The following is a 21,278-nucleotide window of genomic DNA, read 5'->3' as shown; positions in this document are numbered from 1 at the left end:
CGTTCGGGAATCTGTCTTGTATGTATATACTCCGTATATACCACACACAGTAGGTCGGTTTTCCTAAAAACACGACGGCGGTGCAGGTTTCTGTTTGCTGCCCAGGCTCCACAACGGGGCAAAGCTTGCCCCTCGCCCGAAGCCAGAGCGAAGAATTTTGGTGTTGTCGCACGCACTGCGATCAATCGCCGTCAAGGAACGTGTGATGTTCGCAGTTTATACTTTACGGAGGAATAGATGAGACACGAAACATCTGTTAAACTCTTCGGCTCGTGTCTGGGTGACCGATTCCCTTGGATCTCGAACAGTCGGGCCCCCATTCCGGCTGCATCCGCGCGGGGCGACCATACATGAGTCCGTTGGTAGCCCTACAGATGCGCACTGTGCCATGAAGGGGTTGGACACTAAAGTGTTCACTGCGAACCGGTAGGACTGGCTGGATCGTACAGTGTGGATATGGAACCGAATCACCACTCTCTGGTTTTTACGGGGCCGCTGCCCTTGCTCGCCAAAACCGACACTGGACCCCCTCGTCAACTCCGCATCATCTACTTGGCCTTCAAAGACCGCCTTTTTGGCTGCTGCTTGTGACTCGTTCTCGAAACTCAGCAAAGAGAACTCCTCCTGCACCCCGGTCTCTGTCGCCCCGTGCAGATCTCCTCTCTGTCTCCTTCGATACGCTCCTTTTGGCGGCAACGCTTTTATTCTAATTCAGCAACGCAAGCCCGTTTCTCGGCACCTGCTATCTTAGTGTAGTGTAGGTATTCGTGTGGCATTGGCGGCATCCACACTGGATCTTCGATTGTTGACAACAAAAAATTTGAACAAAACAACAGACCCGCATACGTTCAACTCCGGCTGAACCTTCGGCACGTCCGAAATCCTCCATCTTTCAGGCGGCCCCCGACATCCTTTCTGTCCAAAAACACCTCGACGTGTTTTTGCTCAACCGCAGCCCCAAGGCCAGGCCAGGCCTCCCGATACCCTTGTGGATCCCCACGACCCCCGCCTGTGTCCCGCGCAAACTTTAGCTGCAAACGGCGTCGTCCTTCTCCCTAGCAACGCTTCTTCTCTCACTTTCGCAGCCCCCGCTTTCCGTCACCTCGACTTCTGGCCGCAGCATCCGGACCGCAACCATGGAAGGCGCACCAGACATCAACACGGTTCTCACCAACTCGCTGAGTCCTGGTTAGTGTACCCAGTTCCAATAAACCTTCGGTCGCTGCAAACGCTGTGCCCGAGACCCTGAAGTTGGAACGTTCCCCTTGCTGACCGTCACGCAGACGCGACTCTGCGCAATGCCGCCGAGCAGCAACTTATCCATGCCGCCGAGACAAACTTTGTAAGACGGCCTTGACATGCCCCATTGGTTGCGAGTCACCTTTGCTTACATTGTCTGGGGCTTTAGTCGCAATACCTCCTCACACTCGTCCAAGCCCTCGCGAATGAGAGCATTGAGGGCCACATTCGTGCCGCGGCAGGTATCGCCTTGAAGAACGCCTTTAGTGCACGCGAGTTTGCAAGGCAAGCCGAACTACAACAAAAATGGCTCGATCAGACCGATCAAGAGACCAAGACGCGCATCAAGCAGCTGGCCTTGGAGACGCTATCATCCACCAATGCCCAGGCCGGTCAGGCGACGGCCCAGGTCGTCGCCGCGATTGCCGCGATCGAGCTTCCCCGTAACCAGTGGCCCGAACTCATGCACGCGCTCGTGCGGAACGTCAGCGAGGGCTCTCAACATCAGAAGCAGGCCTCCCTGACCACGATCGGTTTCATTTGCGAGAGCCAAGAGCCGGAGCTTAGAGCCAGCTTGGTCGCCCATTCCAACGCTATCTTGACGGCCGTTGTACAGGGGGCGCGCAAGGAGGAGCCCAACAATGAGGTTCGCCTCGCTGCTATTACCGCCCTCGGCGACTCGCTCGAGTTCGTAGGCAACAACTTCAAACACGAGGGGGAGCGCAACTACATCATGCAGGTGGTCTGCGAAGCCACGCAGGCCGAGGATTCTCGGATACAACAGGGTGCATTTGGCTGCCTGAACCGCATCATGGCCCTCTATTACGAGAATATGAGGTTCTACATGGAGAAGGCTCTCTTCGGGCTCACAATTCTGGGAATGAAGAGCGAGGATGAGGACGTAGCCAAGCTTGCGGTCGAGTTCTGGAGCACAGTGTGCGAAGAGGAGATCGCCATTGAAGACGACAATGCCCAAGTTGAGAGCTCCGATCAGATGCGACCCTTCTACAACTTCAGTCGCGTCGCCACAAACGAAGTCGTTCCAGTCCTGCTCGGTCTCCTCACCAAGCAGGACGAGGACGCCACGGATGACGAGTACAACATTTCGCGGGCGGCTTATCAATGTCTTCAGCTCTACGCTCAGGCGGTCGGTGCAGCAATCATCCAACCCGTCATTCAGTTCGTGGAGGCCAATCTGCGTCATGAGGACTGGCATAACAGGGACGCGGCCGTCTCTGCGTTCGGCGCCATCATGGATGGTCCCGAGGAGAAGCTGCTGGATCCCATCGTGAAGTCGGGCATTCAACCTCTGATCAGCATGATGGAGGATCCCTCTGTTCACGTTCGAGATTCCACTGCCTATGCTCTCGGCCGGATCACCGAGGCTTGCTCCGAGGCTATCGACCCAGAGCAGCACCTCGAACCCCTGATCCGCTCGCTCTTCACCGGGCTGATGAACAACCCCAAGATGGCCGCCTCGTGCTGCTGGGCCCTGATGAATGTTGCCGAGCGGTTTGCCGGCGAGCCGGGAGCTGCCCAGAACCCTCTGACGCCGCACTTCAACCAGAGCGTGAGCAACCTGCTGACGGTCACCGGGAGGATGGATTGCGAGCCCGCGGTACGGACTGCGGCATACGAGGTTCTCAACGTCTTTGTGCAGACCGCCGCCAATGACAGCCTCAGCGCCATTGCGTCCCTTTCCACCGTCGCTCTCCAGCGCCTAGAGGAGACCCTCCCTCTGCAACAGCAGGTTGTCAGCGTCGAGGATAGGATCATCCTCGAGGACATGCAGACAAGTCTCTGCACCGTCCTGCAGGCTACCGTTCAGCGGTTGGACAAGGAGATTGCTCCTCAAGGCGACAGGATCATGCAGATTCTTCTGCAGATTCTGAGCACCGTCGGAAGCAAGTCTAGCGTTCCGGAGTCGGTTTTTGCCGCCATCAGCAGCCTTGCCAATGCCATGGAGGAAGACTTTGTGAAGTACATGGAGGCCTTCACTCCATTCCTCTACAACGCCCTGGCCAACCAGGAAGAACCAAGTCTTTGCTCAATGGCCATTGGCCTTGTGAGCGATATCACGCGCGCTCTGGGAGAGCGCAGCCAACCGTACTGCGACAATTTCATGAACTATCTCTTGAGCAATCTTAGGGTTCGTTGCCGTGGTTTTTTTTTTTTGGTCCTGTCCCAGCTTTTCTCTCAGAAATGGATCGCTAACGCACCTTGTTCTTGCCTCCAGAGCACGGCTCTTGCCAACCAGTTCAAACCGGCCATTCTCCAGTGCTTCGGAGATATTGCTAGCGCTATCGGCGGCCATTTTGAGACCTACCTCACCGTTGTGGCCCAGGTGTTGCAGCAGGCCGCCACTATCACCGCTGGCGCCGACGTCTCCTACGAGATGTACGACTATATCATCGCCTTGCGCGAAGGCATCATGGATGCCTGGGGTGGTATCATCGGTGCAATGAAGACAAGTAACAAGAGTAAGTACTCTCGTACAGTGGATCTTTTGGCCTCCATTTTACTCTGCTAACGCGAGTACTACAGCCGCCATTCTTCAACCTTTTGTGCCATCTATTTTCGAGCTGCTCAACGCTATCGCCAACGATGTTAACCGTAGCGAGGCGTTGATGCGGTCATCCATGGGTGTTATTGGGTAATTGTTTTCCAGCCCGTCAGCAATAGATCTCTGATGACTAATTTTCAACAGCGACCTGGCAGACGCGTACCCCAACGGCCAGCTGGCCGACGCTTTCCGCCAAGATTGGGTTACCGCGATGATCAAGGAGACTCGATCGAACCGGGAGTTCCAATCTCGTACCATCGAGACTGCCCGCTGGGCCCGTGAGCAGGTCAAGCGGCAAATCGGCGGAACGCAGACAGTCATGCAGCAAACATGAGAGATCCAAAGCTCGGCTTACACGACACCCTTCCCTGCTTGGCTGCCGACGCCCGCCTTGGGTCCTCCAACAAGCATCTGTCGCCATCTCCATGGCATGATCCCGCACTGGTCCTGCCTGGGGAACGCACGCCGGTACCAGTCCCGCCCTTCACGCAACATACACCCGCGAATGATGGCATGGCATGGAACGGCACGACACATGACACAGCACCAGGATGCACAGATAATGTGTATATAGACCCCTACCACCACACCCTTCAATTCCACACCATACCCCTAGAAGTCACTTCACCATTCCCCATTATTTGCTGCGGTTGCTAGCAATGTTTTTTTTTCCCTCAAATTCCTTTTTTATGCGGTCATATCGGGATGAGGATAGAGAGCGATTACATGTACTGTTCCACGCTTCTAGGATGTAGAGGCTTGGGGCAAAAGGCACCGTCATGTAGACCTTTGAAACGGATTATTACCCTGAAGTGGAGGTGCGATGCGGAATTGTGCCGAGCTGACTTGCGTAATCCTGATCAAGCAAACGTCGATCTGGATCTGTAAGGAAGGGGTTGAGCGATGGGAGGGGCAAAGACACAAAAACGTATGAGTGAGTGCCCTCAAATACAACGGCATCGTTGCGACCGTGCGCAAGAAGATGGAGAAGCCGTTAATTGTGGACGCCGGAATCTGTCTTGTGCTACTCACCAGCTTTTTATTCGCATCTCCCAGTCCGCCCATCATTTGCAACCCGAACTCGCGTACCATGCTAGAGCGGCAGTCTGATCCCCCTGCGACCTGTGAGTTCCATTATTGTATTCTCGGGAGAGTACGCACGTATACAAAACCTCGTTAACTTCGCCGCCTGCTCCATGCATGAAGTAGATAGAGGACAAGCCTCGGTTGAACTGTTTGACGAGAGGAATCGTTTCAGAGGTGAAGAGAACGCTGTTCGGCTGCTTGCGGTCATGCCGAGTGAAGGCTACGGATTCAGCAAGCCACCGAGCAGGGCGACGCAGAGCACGGAATACGATTCTGAAGAGGTGTTATGTAGTGTATGTATGTACGGTCTAGGCTTTCGCTCCCTCTGTTTATTTGGATATCGATGCATTGAATTGTTAAACTTATACGAAGTATGGTTCTCGTCGACGCTGTGCCTCAAGTGCAACCTCCCGGTTCGCTCCCCAGAAGGAGACGTCGATCTACATCGCTTGAGTTCGGGGGCAGAGAGTGACGAGGATGTCATTGAGGTAAATAATGAACGGGTCGCTGAACGGATGGGCGCATTTTAAAAAGATGGAACGGTGCTCTGAAGATTCCGATTTATCCCAATCGGGAAGTTCCTTGGTTCACTCAGGCGAGTAGGAACGAAATTCCTGGGGAGCTGGAGGGGAAAACTCGATGGGTTCTTCGAAGGATATCACATGTGGGGCTCTTTCTCGAAGCTTGTCTAGTGTATCGTACTACATGTAACCTTAAAAAAAAAAGAGTTTCTGTAGTGTAGGTACATATTCAGTGCTCCAATGCTATGTAGTGTACGTATGTACTTGTACGGAAGTAGTCCGTATATACTGTATGTACAATATACTACACTAATTACATGCTGGGATTGATTGCGGTAGGCGATTTCTTGGCTTAAGTTGCGCGGCACGGCACAATAATCTCACACTCAAATGCCAAAGCCCACCCGGCTTAGATTCTGCTCTGAAAAAGGGAGAGGTGCTCCTGCCGCGCGAGACAAGGGGTCTCGTGTCTCGTGTCAATTGAATCGCCGGCGGCCGGCAACAGTTTCCCCACCCCACCTTCCTGCTGCCCGTTGACAGCGCCGGCAGCGGACCTGGCAATTGAACGGACCCAGACCCCGCGACTGGGCCCCGAAACTGCCCTGCCTGCCGGAAACACGCCAAACCAGCCCCACCCGATCGCGACGGCGGCCCTTCCGGCGGGAAGACGCTGTGGAGGTCGAGAAGGCGGGTGGAGCACTGGACTCCCGATCCGATCCGGCATCTGACGAACCCTCTCGGACCAGTGGGAGGGACTTGTCTTTCGTTTTCTTTGTCCTTTTCCGACGGAGAAGGTGGGGGGGGTTTTAGTCGTCGGGATGGAGCCGCCCGCCGCGCCGTCGATGGTGCCGCCGCCTCCCCCGGAGATGGGCCCCGGACAGGTTCAAGTTCAGCCCGCAGGGGGGCAGCCCGCCACCGTCGTTCGGCGGAGAGCCCCTATCGCGTGCCGAAGGTGCGTACCCGTTTCGTTCAGTTGCAGGTTAAGGCAGGATTCGGCGCCCGGCGACTGCTGCTGACTGGACTTTTTTGCCACCAATATATTCGCCGGGCTTCTCTCTCTGCCTTTATGCTTTTCTTTCTCAATGTCTTCTGTATCTGTAGCTGAGAAGGGTTGGTCTGACATGCAATGCTAGATGTCGTCGTATGAGGAGCAAATGTATTCATGAAAAAGCGAAGCCACCGTGTCGGGCTTGTGTCGATGCGGGTCTTGCACCTAGCGAATGGTGAGAACGCCGCCCGCCCACGCACGGATCCAATGCTGCTGCATCTTTCACGCCTCTTTTGTAGCCCGTGCTGATGATGCCATGCTCTCAAAGCATCTTTCCGGTACGCGGCCAGCCTGATCAGGACCGTGAGTACCGCCATCCCCGGGCGAGGGCCGAGAAGAGCAAGAAGCGGGACGACACCAAGGCCCGCCGCGAGGGCCGGGACGGCGCGGCTCCGCTACGTTCGAGCCTCCTGATACCCTCTGGCCTGGCCAAGGTTGCTGACGAGTGGGATCTCCTACCCCCGCTACCCGAGATCCTCGAATCCGTCAACCAGTTCACGCGCCACTACTTCCAGCTCGGCTTCATCCCGAAGCAGCTGTTTCCCGAGCGGCTCCGGACCCAGCATCGATCCGTCAGCGTCTTCTTTCTCCTCGGCATCCTCAGTGTCTCGGCGCGCTTGACGCCGGCGTTGGTCGAGCGGTTCGGAAGTGCTGTGAGGGCTTCAGAGGCCTTCATGGAGCGCGCCTCGGCCCTGGCGCAGAACGAGCTGTACAGGGAGCCGACCCTGGAGCGGTGTCAGGCTTTCTATCTCTTGAGCATTGCGCAGCAGGGAAGTGGGTTGAAGCACAAGAGTTCCGTTAGTCATGCCCACTCCCCCCGTACGGGGCTTTGCGCCATTCGTCTTCTGACAAGGACAAGATCAACATGGCGGTTGCGATGCGGATGGCCACCCTGATGCAGCTGCATAGGGAGGAGACGTATGTGATAGCGAACCCAACACGAGATCTCATCATACGAGCTGAATCTGCACGGAGGACCTTCGTACGTTGGAAACCCGAACGTTGAGATGGGGTGTGACACCCATCACGGGGCTGACGCTTTGTTACAGTGGATGCTGCACAGCCAGGACAACCTGCACTCCGGCCCGCAGTCCCCCGTGTTGTTGTCGGCGAGCGACATCACAGCGCTGCTCCCGAGCAACGAGAGTGACTTTGCCAATGCTCGAGAACCGAATTCGAGAGCGGCCCTCGAGGGCACTCCTCCCGCCCTGGAGAACCCTGCTCTGGTTGCCGACCAAGGGAGGTCGCTCTTTGCAGCCCTCATCCAAGTACACAATTACTGGGGCGCCATCTATCGACGAGCCATCAACAACAATCGTAGCCCCCGGCCTTGGGAGCAGGATAGCGAATATGCCCAGATGGAACGGCGGCTTGCGGAATGGGAGGACGGCCTCCCAAACAACTATCGATGGAGCAATCTGCTTCTCAAGGGGTACAAACAGGAAGGTCTGGACCTGGTATGTCATGCTTCCTAGGGGCTTGCCCCGAGCCCAGCCGTGGCTAACTTCCGGGGCAGGGATATATGGGAGTGACGATGACCACGCGCCTATGCAACATCGTTATTCGCAAACCATATCTAGATGAGTAGGTGAAATGCTCTCTCGTCAGGTGTATCATCTGTTAACTGAAGGGCCGTTCAATAACAGGATGATATCCCGTGATCAGTCGGATCCTGAACTGAGAGCCTTCTGGACCGAGATGGCACGCAAGCTCTTCTGGAACGTAAGCATGCTCTATGAGCAGATTGAGACTCACTATGCCGAAAGATCTCCAGAAGACGGCCCCGGTGCGCAGATGGCGGTGAGCATGACTACATTGGTAGAGTTACAGCTGCGCTCGGAAACTGACATCGATCCTCTGCAGGCGTTTTGTTTCTACACCTGCGGCTTCTTGGCTTGCTATCCCTGCAAGTTCCCAAACAGTAAGATTCATATGTGCTAGAGAATAAATATATCCAACCCGCCGCTTCTTTTCGGAGGAATAACTGACGGCCCGGTCTCAAGTCTGCCCTGACCCGTCGATCGCGCGCAATACCCCCGTGATGGTCCAGCGTATCCTCAGCATCCTCGCAGAAAGCAAGAAGATATGGCCTCTTGCCTCTCGGTGGTACGACCATCTGGAGAAGTTCTACAACTCTCGGAATGCAGTGGCTGCCGGGGCGGAGGGCAGCATGGCCGACAGCGTGAGTATCCTAGTTCCCCTCCGATATTTCAAGGGGTGTGTGTTTTTAAACCTGATCATAACACTCATAAAACTCGCAGAGAGAACCGATCCCTCACGTCTTACATCCGACCCCTAATCGCCCCGCTGTCAAGCCCATCCAACCTCGGATCGTGGCTCCCGCCCCTGACGAGCAGACCGGCGTCCTGGCTCAGAATCAGAACCCTGGCACGAATACGGCGATGCTCACCCTCCAACAACATCTGCCTGCACAGGCGACCTACACCGACCCTAGCATACGCCTCTCGGGTCCCCGACCGCAGACGCCACCCACTCTGGCGCCGCAGCAACAACAAGAACAGCAGCAGCAGCAGCAAGCATTAGTTATCCCTCAGGGACAAGTGCCGCCGCCGCCGGCGCCGGTCGCGGGAGCTGTTCCCAGGCCTACCACCGACGGGCTCGGCCTCCTGCTCGAGGCTTTCGACACTCACCAGACAGCGGCCGCCCCAGCGCAGGGTGATATGCCGGAGACGAACGCACCAGGGGCCCCGCCGCCGCCGCCGCCGCCGCCGCCACCGGGGACCATCTACGATCCACAGGCCGCGCCGCAGCAGTACTTGGTACACCCGCAGCCGGCGCTGGCTATGAACGACGGGTACGAGCACGAGCTGGGGTACTACGTGTCCGACGGGGTGACGCCGGCGGCGGCGATGCGGCAGCCGCAGCAGCCGCAACAGCCGGGCTGGGCCGGCGGCGGGGATATGTATGGATATTGAAGAGGGAGGGGCGTCGTCGTCGGGTCTCTTCTTCTTGTTCTTTTTTTTTTTTATTTTTTTTTTTTATTTTTTAGGGTGTAACTACCGTTAATACGGGGAGGTTAGGGTGTTAATTTTCTGTTTGTTTCAGCGGGAGGTTGTTCTTTTTAACGGGGATTGGGAAAGGGCGCGGTCTGGAGCTATTTGTTGGTTGGAAGGGATCGGAAAAATCACCTTGACAACTCTGTTTATCGACGAACGCAGGCGTTCAGTGTCAGTCAAGCGATGATTATGTCCGTATTTAACACGCGGAGGCAGTCCCTCATTATGCATTTATCGAAGCCTTACTGGATCTTGGCATCCCGATAAGCCGCCCTATCTCCGGTAGTTATTCCGACCTTCGCATTCTAGGTGGGCAACTTTCGTCATCGCCAACACCCGCCCGGCAAGCCAGCCCTTCTTCCGAGGACCACGTCAAGCTTTTCCCGATTTTTTATTCTTCTCTATTTTTTTCTTATTCCGAGTCAACTGCCGGGAATTGTTAGTTAGCCATGACTGCCGTCCAGGCAGCCGCAAAGCCCGAGTCGGCGAAAACGGTGCTCTCGCTAGTACGTTTCCTCGCTCTCCCCCCACCCCCTCCCCCGGGGGCCGCCCTTCCTCCTCTGCAGCACCTTGCAAGCCCCAGGAATGTTTTGGTTTTCAGTCTGGTGCTGACCGGAAACCCGCGCGTTTGCAGTACCGACAGCTCCTCCGCCAGGGGAACCAGTTCACGGCCTACAACTTCCGCGAGTACGCCCGGCGCCGCACGAGAGACGCCTTCCGGGAGAACAAGAACGTCGAGGACCCCCGGCGGATACAGGAGCTCGTGCAAAAGGGGCTGGAGCAGTTGCAGATGCTGAAGGTGCGCACACCCCCCGTCCGCCGCTGGCTGAAACTGTGGAGCGGTTGGGACGGGATTGTTTGCGTCTCCCTAATGATGGGCGTTAGGTTCACGGATCGTGCTGACGAAGGCGGCTGCCCCTCGGTAACAGCGCCAGACAGCGATTAGCCAATTCTATCAGCTGGACCGGCTCGTGGTGGAAGGAGGGATATCGGTATGTCGCGCACATGTCTTGTGAGCAAAGGGGAGGGAAAAGGTTGGAAGGCTGACTCTCCTCGCGCGTAGGGCAAGGACCGACCGGGTCACGGCGAGACAGTGAGGCAGAAGGATACTGGGTGAGTTGGATCCAACCAACCAACCCCCTCCCCCCCCCCCCCCAACCCTTTTTTCGGCGAGCGTGGTGATGGGAGTCTTTTTGGGGCGAAGCCATCGCTGACCAAAGTTACGCTCGCAGCTGGGATTGAGCTTTTTTTCTTCCCCCGACCGCGAGAGCTTTTCCCACTAGGGCTATCATGAGATATCTTAGCGTCAGGTATCCGGTGGCTGCTGGTGTGTGTACATTAGCTTCTGAGAGCAGCATGGCCGTTCTTGCGGCAAGCCTGGGCGTGTCGCACATTGGTGCTCTGGGCAGACGCTTGTAGGAACGAAATTTAGAGTCTGGAGTTGGGGCGCTTCGGCAGGACAGGGCACGCGCTCGTTGCATGAAAAGAACCAGCCACCCACTTCAATTTGTCTCTTGATGAATCTTGTGCCCCTTTTGCTCTCGCTCTCTCTCTCTCTCTCTCTCTCTCTCTCTTTCTCTGTTCTCTCTTGTCGACCTCAAACAGTTTCTGTCAGCGGTTGGACATCGTTTTGAGCATAGTCTGCTTTGATGCACATCTGATCAGTGCGGATACGGTTGGAGCGAAGTATCTCTTTAAGCGAGGTCTTGAGTGTGGTCTCGAACGCACGTTGCGACGTGCACCAAGAATTCCGCCCTCTAATAAATAACCACAGCAGCAGTGGCTTTACTGTTACCTTCTACGATTGATGTTGTATGTACTGTATGTACGTACACACCTAAGTACGGAGTACACATGCAAAGGGCGAATAAGTTACACAATCCCGTTGCTCTGTATCGATTGGGTTGATGCTCGCCTGAAGGTACCCACTTCCTCTGCAACTGGTCTCACTGCACACATGTTTCTGCCTTCGCGCTTCTGCTGTCGCAAGCTCGTCGCGCCGCACCCCAATATCGCCCCCATCGGTCCTTAAAGCCATTGGCCTTGGCACCACCATCAACAATAGGTTACTCCGGTACCCGGTGCAGCTTTCCTTCGCCTACGTCCCTTGAGTCCGAGCTGCGTGTGTGAGCGAAGCGTCCAAGGTCGCCCGAGGTCGCGCAAGTTCTACTAAACGATCGACTCGCGTTCTTCCGTCGCTTCTCGGTTGTGGCAGGACAGGAGCCTGGACAAGGATTCGGCGCCCGCGCCCGGTGTCGCAATCGCAATGCAGCGGTCGGTATGTGTTGCAAACGGCCCTACAGCCCGGATCGCAGCAGTCATGACCATAATAAGCTGACAGCGCATCGCGCCAGCAGCAACTTCGAACGGCGACCCAGACTCGCAGGAGCGCCCGCTCTGGCTTCCCGGAACCGGACGACTTCGAAGGTGCGTCGCGGTGCCCAGTCGCTGCTGGAAGAGCCTGGGAATCTCAACTAACCCACGACCTTCTCCGCGGGATGCAGGTCTTCCCGTGCGACAATGGCGCCAGGAATGGGTGCACGTTGCGCCTTCGGCGCCGCAGGAGATGACCCAGCAGGGCGACCGCTGGGCGGTTGAACTCCCGTACGGCATGCCGAGAGAATCCCATCTCCTCCCGCCACACAGCCAGGAACTGCTCCGTGCCGCGAGATCGGGTCGGCTATACAAGCGCCCCGCGCCCGTCGAAGAGGAGGAGCCCGATGCCGATATCGACCCCGTCAAGGGCGACAAGAAAGATTGGGACCCGCCCAACGACGGGTACGTCGTCAAGATGTGGAAGCAGGTACCGCGCAATGCCGAGGTGCCCACCGTATCCCACCTGGCGAAGCGCCACAAGAACACGGTCACGCTCGCCTCCAAGACGGTAGCTCCCCAGGCCGCGGGGCCCACCGTCATCCGCGCTACCGTTCGCCGCATCGACGCCGCCGGCAACCCCTACGAACAGACCGTCACCCTTACCGAGGGGCAGCAAGTCGACGGCGAAATCATCTCCACCAGTGTCGTGCCCGCGCCGGCGGCAACACAGACAGAGCCACCCGCCCAACAGGCGACACCAGTCCGGAGACGCCCTCCGCCTCCGAAACGAAAGGCCAAGGGGCCCGGGCGCGGCCGCAGGAAGGGAAAGCTGCCCCTGCCCCTGCCCGCGACCAGGTCACAGGCTGCTGCTGCTGCTGCTGCTGCTGCCGCCGCCGCCGCCGACGGTGCGCCATCTGTCGACCCCGAAACTGTAGGTGTTGACGTGATCACGTTCTTATTCGTTCCATCGCGAGCACTTTATTGTTCCCACTCCTTTTTCAGCTGAATTAATTATTGACCACCATGTTTTCTTTACAGGGAATCAAGGTTGAGGACACCGAAGACAGCACAAATCAGGATAGCGAGATGGTCGATGTCTCGGGCGTGCCGTCCGAAGACGAAGGAGAGGGTAGCGAGGGCGAGGGCGAGGAAGAAGAGGAGGGAGACGAGGAGGCCGGAGATGACGAAGTGGCAGAGGCGTCGAACGCCGACGAGCCCGGCGTTGAAGACCGCGGTCAAGAGACCGAGGACTCGGAGATGTCGGAGGCCATCCAACCGGGTTCCGTTGAGGAGCCCGTCGAGCCCCGTGCTAAGGCGGAGGAGCCGGATGACGGTACTACCGTATCCAAAGCCCGCTTCCAGCCACCGAGCCTGGCCAACCTCGGTTCATCCGCCTCGTCCAAGATTGAAGGCAGCCCTCTGAAGAACGTCATGGTTGCTTCACCCACCGAGCCGTCACCAAACATGTCCCCCACCCCGAGCGCATCCTTGGCGGCCACGAATCACCCGGAAGCGCAATCGCAGACGAAGTCGGGGGACGGCGCTGCTAGCCAGGCACCCGCAAGCGAGGTACCGACTCAGGGGATCCTCCCGTCGCTCAGGGACCCTGTTGTCCCCGCGCATGCCGGCAGCCAGGGCCCGGCGGCCGCGGCAACGCAGCCAACCGAGCCTTCCCCGCCAGCTCCCTCCGAAGACCAACCGGAACCAATGGCCACAGACGACGCGACGCCAGGTCACTTTCAAGCATCCGCTGAGCCCCAGCCTGTGTCCACCATAGACGCCACCAAACAGCCGTCGTCGCCGCCTGCCGCCGAGCCAGCTCCAGGCGAAGAACAGCAGGGACAAGGCGAAGAAGCGCCAGCACCTCCCAACTCGAACCCCCCCCAGTCGACAGCCTCCCCGGTTGTGACCCCAACAACAGCAGCAGGACCTACAGAAACAGCAGCAGCAGTAGCAACAACAACAACAACCGAAGCAACGCCTCCGCCGGTAGCGGTGGCAGCCGCACCAGCAACCGGGCCAGACGACGAAGAGGACGGCCTGAACCTCCTCGGCAGCCTGGAACGGGAGCTCGATCGGCAGCAGGAAGGCATAGGCATAGGCAGCGGCAGCGGCAGCGGCAGCGGCAGCGGCAGCGGAGAAGACGAGGCCGGCGGGAACGGCGATGGCGGCGTCTCCGATGCCCCTGGTGCGGCCAAGACGGCGGAGGCCGAACCCGAGCCCCAGCCCCAGCCGGGGTCGGAACCGGAGCCAGAGCCGGAACCAGGGAGCGCAGGTGCTGCCGCTGGCGGAGCTGAAGGCGCCGGAGGAGGAGGAGGTGGCAACGGCGGCGGCGGCGGCGGCGAAGATGGAGGTGGTGGTGGAGACGGCGGCGTCGGTCAAGGTAGTGGCGAGGACGGCGACGGCCGTGCCGCTGCCGCTGCCGCTGCTGCTGCTGCTGTCTCTTCGGAGGACGCTGCGCCCGATGCTTCGTCATCGTAGTCGTCGTCGCTGTCGTTGTCGCTGTCGTCGTCGCTGTCGTCGTCGCTGTCGTCGTCGCTGTCGTTGTCGTCGTTGGCAGCGGCGGCGGCGGCGGCCGTAGGGAGATGATAGATGGGCACGCACAGATCCAGATCCGTGGGCATTGTTCTTGACCCCCCTAGGTTGTGACAGTACTGCTGTCCTGTCCTGTATTTACAATACACAAGGCCGGTGAGAGTGAGGATGCGGGAGCCCCGTCAGTGCCCGTGTTAGTCGCAACCCCCCCCCCCTTTTTTTTTTTTATTGTTATTCTCATAACCGACGAGGGCTTAGGGGGGTTCAGTCCTATCAGTCTCGATACTGGGTCATCAGCTTCCCGTGGGCTGGGTAGATGAGCAGATTGCTAAGTATGTTTATAACCGGTTGATGAGTGGGAGGTATCGCGTCCTAATTTGAAGAAATCAATGGGGCCGGAAGGCCACCAGTATGTTGTTCAATGGTACTTTCTCCGGAACGAGCAATTGAGCCAGAAAAACTGTGAAGCTATCCCTCCCATATTGCTGTCTTTATCAGACCAGTCCCAGTCCGGGCTGGAAAAAGGAGGTGTAAAGTGTGTTCTTGAGGTACGGACCAAGGCACTTGTGAAGCAGGATGATGACATCTAGACGCAGGCTTTTCAAGGGGGAGGAGCCCAAAGTTTGAAACGAAGAGTCACTAGCTATCTTAGGTACAAACAACCACCAGCATAATCCGTACTACATTCGGCTCCCATCCCTTCGAGCCACATCGGGGGTATATGAATAACGAATCCGAGCATTACATACAGTAGATAGAATGGTGTTGTGCCCACACCGCCGAGTCTATAATAATTTTAGTTCAAGCCATTAACCGCGAAACGCCGTTGCTGACAACTCATCACGGGCGCGGAAAGAAAATAGGTAGAAAAACAAGAAATTAAAGGTAGAGTCAAATGAGTGTACAGAGGTGGAAGGAAATGAGATATCGGGTTATGAGTTGGCCCCATTCCGTATCTGAACCGGCCCAGCAAACCCGGTCTGCGGCTGCTGCTGCTGCTGCCGCGGTTGTGGCTTGACATTGTGCATCTCGACGCCCTCATTCAGGTCTATCTCCCGCCGGGCAGGACGGTGGGCCCGGCGGTGTGAACCTAGCCGCTGGTCGCCCTCCGAATACGTCTTCTTGAACTGGTAGTACGTCGGAGGACGCGGGCGGCACAGGACAACGTGCCAGTTCTTGCACCAGCTACCCTGAGTGAAGGCGCGGTACCGCTCCTTCTTGATGAACTTTTGGGAGTTGAGGAACTCGCGCGTGGTCTCGCCCCTGGCCATGAGGAACACGTGGTACCCCATGAGCGCGGCAGGGTAGAGAAAAGCGATGAAACCGTATATGACCATGGCAAAGGGGACGCGGAAGTGGTTGATGGCACCGCCAGAAGAGATGCCCTGACGGTGCGCGTACACGAGGATCTGCGCCAGCGACGCGCCAGAGAGGTAAAGCCCAAGGAATGCGGCGCTGCTGATGAAGGTAAAGAAATAGCGATAGTTGCGGCGGCCCACGCAGTTGTTGAGCCAGACGCAGTGATGGTCCTGAGTCTCGACGCAGTTATCGCACATCCGGCAATGGTGGGCGCGAAGAGGTCGCCAGATGTTGCATGTTTTACAGTATTTGGTGGGCACCTCCATCGCTGCGGTTGCGGGATCGGAGGACTTGACCAGAGCCCACTCGGTCGTCGGAGGGCCCAGTCGGAGGGGATCCTCGTTCTCGTCCGGGGGGGGAAATCTGTGTATATTTCGAGGCAGAATCTGTCGACCACGTTAGTGACCAGAACTGTAGGACCACTGGCAAACGGGGTTGACCAGACGTACCCCTGGATCAGAGACGGACGCGTGAATGAAGGAGGATAAGCAGATGAAGAACATGTAGGCGAAAGTGATGGGTATCGCTGGAGACAGGTTGTGCCATAGCCACGGTGCCGAGAAAATAAAAAAGAGAATGGCGGGAATAATGACAAACGCTCCCGTCGCGATATTCACCGGCCGTTGTCTGGTATTCTGCAATCGGCCTCCAAGACAGAAGACCGTGTTGCCCAGGAAATATTCATAGTTGCGGCCCGGTCGGGCGGCGGACTTGCGTTCTGGGGCCGCCTTGCCATCTCCGGTACTGGGCGGCAGCTGAGGTGAGGAGGCTAGAGATTCCAGCTTCTCTCCGCCCTGCATCTCGCGGTTACCGCTGCTTGACTCGATTCTCGGCATGAGAAAGCTGGATCGCAACGAATGCGGGGTGCGGACAGGGGTCGAGACGTTCGGCCCGGCCTTGTTGTACGTCTTGCTCATGTCGAGGGTAAGGTTCCTCGCCGCCTCCGGCTTCTTCTGCAGGGGGCGAACGCTATCGGTGAGACTCAAGGCGGGATGGTAGCCCTGAGTCGGGCTTGTGGTGGTTGTCACGCGGTCATATGTCCCCTGCTCGGTGAACTCGGTACCCCTGGAAGGCGGCGGTCGCATCTCTCCTGGGTCGCCAGCGTGTATGGCTGTACGGGCATCCTGGTCTGACACCATGCTGTCGCGGTTGGTCCCGCCGGCATCAAGCTGCAAGCCAACCTGTCGGCACATCGTCGTCGGCCTGCCAATGCCCCGCTGGGCTTGAAGTTTCTGGGAGCTCATGGGCCGGAAGAAGGCGTGCGATGTGAGAGTCGGGACGTGGCTTCGGCTCATCGAACTCGCCGGCCGGGTGCCGACGGATGAGCTGCCAACGCTACCAGCAATGCTTGTTCGCTTTCCCGACGGTCCGCGGCGCAAAGATGACCCCGGCGGCCAGGGATTCCTCTGGGATATACCAGTTCTCGCGGTTCCGGGACGTGATGTGCCGTCCGAGTAAAGGGCGCTCCTTCTATAACTCGCCGCTCCCCGTGGCGCCTCTGACTCCCCTCCATCTTCGGTCATAATATCGGTCATTCTTGAGGATATGATGCTCGGCGGGCCGCGTTCGGCCCGCGGGAACTGCGGAAAGCTGTCGCCATTGTCGGCAGTGGGGGAGAGTGTGTGCGGCGCTCCCTCCCCAGAAGCCATCGTTGCGTCCGCTCTCGAGGTTTGGTGAGGTTGATCACCAAGGGAGTCGTGACCAAGTTTCGTGCGTCTAGCAGCTTTTCACGGTAACATAGCGGATCGGATTGTAAACGGTTCTTTTCTGCGACGCTCGATATCGGCGGTGTACTGCGCCAGGCCGGGCGACGGATATCTCGTCCAGTCCTATCAAAGAGTAGCGGCAAACCGCAAGCCCTGATGGTGCGGTATCTGATGCAGGGTCCGTCCGATCCGTGAACTACTGCAGCATTCGGGTGTGGCAATGCAAAAGGCTTCGACGACAGATTTGAGGAAAAAGTGGGCGTGTCGTATGGTAACGGTGACAAAGGAGCGGCAGAAGCAAATTAAAGGGAAAAAATACGCAAGACTGTGGGAAAGGAGTGTCGTGAAGCAGATTGAAAGAACCCCCCAAATCTTGTTCCTCGGGCTCGTCCGAGCGTAGATTCGAAGTTGAACAAGCAAATGGGGGGGAGAGCCTTCGCCGTTCGTGACGAAAGGAGCAGACTGGCCCACAGCGACTTAGGCCGTGTCAGCTTGGCAGTTGCTTTTTTGCCCACTCGGGTGCTCCATGCATCGCACTGGCCTCTACTGTGGTATCCCCTGAACGGATGATGCCCTGCACCACTCTGTAACTACTTAGGACCCACTAGTTACCTAGGACAGGAACAGATCTTCCGCAGTGCGCCAGATCGAGAACGTGACCAATGTTACCTTGATTCGAAAAGTTTAGGGACACATCTTTAGCTGCGTCTTCATAATGGATGTGATCACTATGTTTCCCAAAGGCAATGTATACTCTGTAGCATCTGTAAAGCTCATGGCCTTGTCTTTGCACAATTTTTAATTTTCCAGGGAATCGAGAAACGCGCATGAAAAGTAAATTTCGACATGTCTTTTATTGTCAAGATGCAGGTTCTCGCGTCCATGCACTTTGCTGCACCGTCAAAGGCCCGTGCTGTGCAGCCTCGCCATGAGAGCCGAGGACCTGAGCAGATGGCAGCTGTTCGCACCTGAATTCTTTGGCCCACCAAGCAGACAGCCACATGCCTTACATAATATTCCATGCCAAGCCTGAAGCTCGGCCTTTGACGAAATCCATCGTACGAGAGCACATCCCGAGCTTGCACCACGAACAAACCGAGCTCTGCCGACCGCAATTCCTAACTATCATCGCCAATTCACGATACCACCACCATACCAATGGCTTCGATCATTGCGCGCCGAGCTTTCAGCACTACCGCCCGCCGCTTGACGTCCGGCGAGGAGGCGCTGAAGACCGAGTCGAAGAAGAACCCTGAGATCATGGTGCGTCAAATTCCCATGACGCCGATGATGCAGCGCCGCGGAACACAGTAATAGACAGCTTGTTTCGCGCACGCGTCGCGATAATGATTAGGCTGACATGTAACTTCACCGGATTAGATTCTCGGTGGTGTGGTGCTTGCCGCCCTGACCGGTGCCGGATTCTACTTTGGTCAGTCGTCTACAAACACCCTCCTCGCCCTCAGGGTGTTCCTTTGAGGCGACTTCCCCAACCCGACGAATGCTAACCGGTGGATTTGGCGTGTAGGCCGCAGCCCGACCTCGTCGACCTCCGAGAGCCGTGTTCCTCTCGCCAAGAACAGCATGCCTTGGGAAACCGACTCGACTCACGGCAAGTACCAGTATCACCCGGGCGCTGATGACAACGCTCCGCCAAAAGACGCCCCCAGCGCCGTCAACGTCGTCGTCATCCCCGACGTTGAGCTTCCCAAGGTACATGCTTCCGGTCTATATAGACGGTGTATGGACGGAAAGCTAACTGCTATCGCAGAGACTCCACGACAAGTACAACAAGTGGGGCAAGGATGGCTACTAGATCTCTTTTCCACTCGGACAGAGGGACATACATGGCGGAATATCCCTGTCGTATTGCATCTCGGGGGGGAGGAAGTAGGTTGTATGTAGAGGATAGGTCTGGGTCGCTCCGAATATAGGGCTTGTATGAGTCTCGAACCACGACCCTTTCCGCTGTCTTTCATGGTCGAGGACACAGAACATCCGAGGGACGGTGCCCAGCGCCTCGGTCCCATTTGCCCTTATTCGCCTTCTCGACATGGCCCTGCGCCCAGCACCCACCGGCGCATTAGCCTACGCCATGCTGCGAAAGAACATCTGATGCAAACCATCCACTTCCCGTCAAGACGGCGGATCAAACCATCTCGTACCAAAACGTAGGCTCATTTTTTATACCGCAAGTCTCCGAACCATCTAAACGATTGCGCTCCAACGCCAAATCAATGCATGCCTTCCCGGGTCAACAACGATTCAACCAACGATCCTCCCCACCTGCGCCTCATCGCCATTTGTTGATACATCAAGATTGCGCCGCAGTGTTGCACCGATCGCCCTACGCAGACGGATCAATTATGCCTCGCGGCGGCGGCGGCGAACTGTTCTTGCTGGAGACGCTCCAGCTCCTCCAGCGACAGCCCACTCTGCTCCAATTTGTTCGCCTTCTTTTCACGCCCCTAGAAACTCGATTAGAATCGAGAAAAACGTACCGAGCGATTCGGCTTGCCTACCTTCTGGACTTCTTTATGCTCGGCAGCGGCCTCGAGGACTGCCGGAACATAGTCCGGGAAACCAAGCTGATCGAGCGCTTTGATGATGTGGTCGCACGCAATGGTCTTTTTGGCTTCCTTCTCCGAAATTTCGTTCGCCTCTGAGCTGATGAGGGTGATAAACTCGACGCAGCATTCTATGAGGACGTCGCGCGCTTCCTTGGAAAAGGCGATGCCAGACGATCCCGCCAAGATCTCACCGACTATTTTTTGTACGGTGGCTTAATTGAGGTCAGCATCTCATCTGCTACTGGCGGCCGGGACACTTGGAAACCCCGGTGCACTGCTGCTCGAGGCGGCCGCGGAAGGATCTCGCATCTCATCCTATGGCCCGGCTGTTCAGTGGCACGGGTGGAAGATCGATCGAGATAAAGTCACGGGCATTCCTCGAACTATCTGAGCTGTGCAGCATGGACAGCGGCTACAACTACCTCAGCCGCTGATATGAAATCAACAGCAGGAGACTGTAGCTCTAACCACAACAGCTCGGCCATCTGGAACAGACCAATAATATAACACACACCTTTTGGTAGAGAGAGGTCATCGTTGCCTAGCAAACGTTAGCCTGCGATGCCATATCCAGCGAAGTAAACTGTTGTGTAAGACTGGAAAGAGAACTACTCGGGTCCGCATCGAAAATCATCCGGTATCGATCCGATGCGGGAGGACGCTTGACCGTATTGGTAAAGCTCAAGATACAATGGCGGAAAGGTGTAGTTGGAGTATCGCCGACACAAAGTCAGTTTCGCGTGATTTGTATCTGCTGCTTCCCCGGGCAACCCACAGACGCTAGAGATGAGGCGCATCGCAATGTCAACTTCTCCTTGACCAACTGGATGCCTCTTGCATAAAACCTGCTGCGCGACTGCGATTCACTTGAATAAGCGCAGCCACAAAGGCAACAGCGTGGGAAGGCAGTTTGCCGGGACGAGATGAAATAAATTTCGGAACAATGAATGAAACCAGGCAAAATGCTGTAAACGTGATAACTAACCTCCAAATTCATGATCTGACATGATGATGTTCCGCAAGAGGGTCCCAGCCCCTCGAGGACGACGAAGGCAAGAGAGCGAGGTTGCAGGCTGCGGCGCTGGTGAAAGACGACGTGCAACTGTCTGAAATCAGGTGTGAAATGATTTTCCCCAGGGGATGTAGCACTTCGAAGCCCTTGGGAGATGAACAAACATGGTTGTGAACTAAGGAGAGCCGAGCGCTCCCCTAGCCTGGAGTTGGTGAACAGTCTTTATACCTGCTTGCCGTTCCTTCAGTCAGTGGTTCCTGACGCACCCAATGCCAGCTCGCGGCCACTCTTGACGCGTCCCACACC

At 56.9% G+C, this 21,278-nt stretch overlaps 8 protein-coding genes across 8 annotated transcripts; 6 read left to right on the top strand and 2 right to left on the bottom strand.

Moving 5' to 3' along the window:
* The first annotated feature begins 944 nt into the window (after window positions 1-944).
* On the top strand, window positions 945-4,145 carry MYCTH_2298121 (uncharacterized protein). Its single transcript, XM_003660118.1, has 6 exons — window positions 945-1,188; window positions 1,284-1,342; window positions 1,409-3,388; window positions 3,476-3,719; window positions 3,784-3,892; window positions 3,947-4,145. Exons 1-6 carry the CDS (start codon window positions 1,137-1,139, stop codon window positions 4,134-4,136), a joined length of 2,634 nt encoding a protein of 877 aa, XP_003660166.1. The 5' UTR covers window positions 945-1,136; the 3' UTR covers window positions 4,137-4,145.
* Window positions 4,146-4,784: 639 nt separating this feature from the next.
* Window positions 4,785-5,418, top strand: MYCTH_2107611 (uncharacterized protein; the record flags this gene model as incomplete). The annotated part of the gene is made up of 3 exons (XM_003660117.1): window positions 4,785-4,926; window positions 5,012-5,185; window positions 5,261-5,418. The coding sequence occupies 3 exons, from the start codon at window positions 4,785-4,787 to the stop codon at window positions 5,416-5,418; spliced, it is 474 nt and encodes a 157-aa protein (XP_003660165.1).
* An 809-nt stretch (window positions 5,419-6,227) lies between these two features.
* On the top strand, window positions 6,228-9,393 carry MYCTH_2137429 (uncharacterized protein; the record flags this gene model as incomplete). The annotated part of the gene is made up of 10 exons (XM_003660116.1): window positions 6,228-6,361; window positions 6,543-6,632; window positions 6,726-7,254; window positions 7,317-7,439; window positions 7,507-7,914; window positions 7,974-8,041; window positions 8,104-8,257; window positions 8,321-8,378; window positions 8,461-8,639; window positions 8,719-9,393. The coding sequence occupies 10 exons, from the start codon at window positions 6,228-6,230 to the stop codon at window positions 9,391-9,393; spliced, it is 2,418 nt and encodes an 805-aa protein (XP_003660164.1).
* Window positions 9,394-9,811: 418 nt separating this feature from the next.
* On the top strand, window positions 9,812-11,087 carry MYCTH_2314027 (uncharacterized protein). Its single transcript, XM_003660115.1, has 5 exons — window positions 9,812-9,980; window positions 10,109-10,273; window positions 10,404-10,466; window positions 10,538-10,587; window positions 10,707-11,087. Exons 1-5 carry the CDS (start codon window positions 9,924-9,926, stop codon window positions 10,714-10,716), a joined length of 345 nt encoding a protein of 114 aa, XP_003660163.1. The 5' UTR covers window positions 9,812-9,923; the 3' UTR covers window positions 10,717-11,087.
* Window positions 11,088-11,623: 536 nt separating this feature from the next.
* On the top strand, window positions 11,624-14,541 carry MYCTH_2298116 (uncharacterized protein). The gene is made up of 4 exons (XM_003660114.1): window positions 11,624-11,752; window positions 11,829-11,901; window positions 11,979-12,721; window positions 12,829-14,541. Exons 1-4 carry the CDS (start codon window positions 11,741-11,743, stop codon window positions 14,269-14,271), a joined length of 2,271 nt encoding a protein of 756 aa, XP_003660162.1. The 5' UTR covers window positions 11,624-11,740; the 3' UTR covers window positions 14,272-14,541.
* Window positions 14,542-15,086: 545 nt separating this feature from the next.
* On the bottom strand, window positions 15,087-17,459 carry MYCTH_2298114 (uncharacterized protein). The gene is made up of 2 exons (XM_003660113.1): window positions 16,134-17,459; window positions 15,087-16,070 (listed from the first exon to the last, which is right to left on the bottom strand). The coding sequence occupies exons 1-2, from the start codon at window positions 17,331-17,333 to the stop codon at window positions 15,258-15,260; spliced, it is 2,013 nt and encodes a 670-aa protein (XP_003660161.1). The 5' UTR covers window positions 17,334-17,459; the 3' UTR covers window positions 15,087-15,257.
* Window positions 17,460-18,345: 886 nt separating this feature from the next.
* On the top strand, window positions 18,346-19,433 carry MYCTH_2298111 (uncharacterized protein). Its single transcript, XM_003660112.1, has 4 exons — window positions 18,346-18,653; window positions 18,771-18,822; window positions 18,919-19,103; window positions 19,162-19,433. The coding sequence occupies exons 1-4, from the start codon at window positions 18,549-18,551 to the stop codon at window positions 19,204-19,206; spliced, it is 387 nt and encodes a 128-aa protein (XP_003660160.1). The 5' UTR covers window positions 18,346-18,548; the 3' UTR covers window positions 19,207-19,433.
* A 115-nt stretch (window positions 19,434-19,548) lies between these two features.
* MYCTH_2314025 (uncharacterized protein) lies at window positions 19,549-21,192 on the bottom strand. The gene is made up of 4 exons (XM_003660111.1): window positions 20,946-21,192; window positions 20,475-20,501; window positions 19,913-20,172; window positions 19,549-19,858 (listed from the first exon to the last, which is right to left on the bottom strand). The coding sequence occupies exons 1-4, from the start codon at window positions 20,965-20,967 to the stop codon at window positions 19,751-19,753; spliced, it is 417 nt and encodes a 138-aa protein (XP_003660159.1). The 5' UTR covers window positions 20,968-21,192; the 3' UTR covers window positions 19,549-19,750.
* Between the last annotated feature and the right edge of the window lie 86 nt (window positions 21,193-21,278).

The sequence above is a fragment of the Thermothelomyces thermophilus genome, chromosome 1 (genome assembly GCF_000226095.1).
Source record: "Thermothelomyces thermophilus ATCC 42464 chromosome 1, complete sequence".
NCBI lineage: Eukaryota > Fungi > Ascomycota > Sordariomycetes > Sordariales > Chaetomiaceae > Thermothelomyces > Thermothelomyces thermophilus.
The sequence above is the reverse complement of the archived record's forward strand: the minus strand, read 5'-3'. Positions and strand labels throughout refer to the sequence as shown.

What these genes read in the sequence shown, in the direction of transcription:
- MYCTH_2298121 (XM_003660118.1), top strand. Translation starts at nt 1,137, where the DNA reads ATGGAAGGCGCACCAGACATCAACACGGTTCTCACCAACTCGCTGAGT. An exon ending in CACCAACTCGCTGAGTCCTG is followed by an intron (nt 1,189 to 1,283) that starts GTTAGTGTACCC and finishes ACCGTCACGCAG; the next exon opens with ACGCGACTCTGCGCAATGCC. An exon ending in AATGAAGACAAGTAACAAGA is followed by an intron (nt 3,720 to 3,783) that starts GTAAGTACTCTC and finishes CGAGTACTACAG; the next exon opens with CCGCCATTCTTCAACCTTTT.
- MYCTH_2314027 (XM_003660115.1), top strand. Translation starts at nt 9,924, where the DNA reads ATGACTGCCGTCCAGGCAGCCGCAAAGCCCGAGTCGGCGAAAACGGTG. An exon ending in CGAAAACGGTGCTCTCGCTA is followed by an intron (nt 9,981 to 10,108) that starts GTACGTTTCCTC and finishes GCGCGTTTGCAG; the next exon opens with TACCGACAGCTCCTCCGCCA. An exon ending in TGGTGGAAGGAGGGATATCG is followed by an intron (nt 10,467 to 10,537) that starts GTATGTCGCGCA and finishes CCTCGCGCGTAG; the next exon opens with GGCAAGGACCGACCGGGTCA.
- MYCTH_2298116 (XM_003660114.1), top strand. An exon ending in GGAACCGGACGACTTCGAAG is followed by an intron (nt 11,902 to 11,978) that starts GTGCGTCGCGGT and finishes CGCGGGATGCAG; the next exon opens with GTCTTCCCGTGCGACAATGG. An exon ending in CATCTGTCGACCCCGAAACT is followed by an intron (nt 12,722 to 12,828) that starts GTAGGTGTTGAC and finishes TTTTCTTTACAG; the next exon opens with GGAATCAAGGTTGAGGACAC.
- MYCTH_2298114 (XM_003660113.1), bottom strand. Translation starts at nt 17,333, where the DNA reads ATGGCTTCTGGGGAGGGAGCGCCGCACACACTCTCCCCCACTGCCGAC. An exon ending in CGTCCGTCTCTGATCCAGGG is followed by an intron (nt 16,071 to 16,133) that starts GTACGTCTGGTC and finishes CGTGGTCGACAG; the next exon opens with ATTCTGCCTCGAAATATACA.
- MYCTH_2298111 (XM_003660112.1), top strand. Translation starts at nt 18,549, where the DNA reads ATGGCTTCGATCATTGCGCGCCGAGCTTTCAGCACTACCGCCCGCCGC. An exon ending in AGAAGAACCCTGAGATCATG is followed by an intron (nt 18,654 to 18,770) that starts GTGCGTCAAATT and finishes TCACCGGATTAG; the next exon opens with ATTCTCGGTGGTGTGGTGCT. An exon ending in CGGTGCCGGATTCTACTTTG is followed by an intron (nt 18,823 to 18,918) that starts GTCAGTCGTCTA and finishes TTTGGCGTGTAG; the next exon opens with GCCGCAGCCCGACCTCGTCG.
- MYCTH_2314025 (XM_003660111.1), bottom strand. Translation starts at nt 20,967, where the DNA reads ATGTCAGATCATGAATTTGGAG. An exon ending in GTCAGATCATGAATTTGGAG is followed by an intron (nt 20,502 to 20,945) that starts GTTAGTTATCAC and finishes AACGTTTGCTAG; the next exon opens with GCAACGATGACCTCTCTCTA. An exon ending in AGCATAAAGAAGTCCAGAAG is followed by an intron (nt 19,859 to 19,912) that starts GTAGGCAAGCCG and finishes TCGAGTTTCTAG; the next exon opens with GGGCGTGAAAAGAAGGCGAA.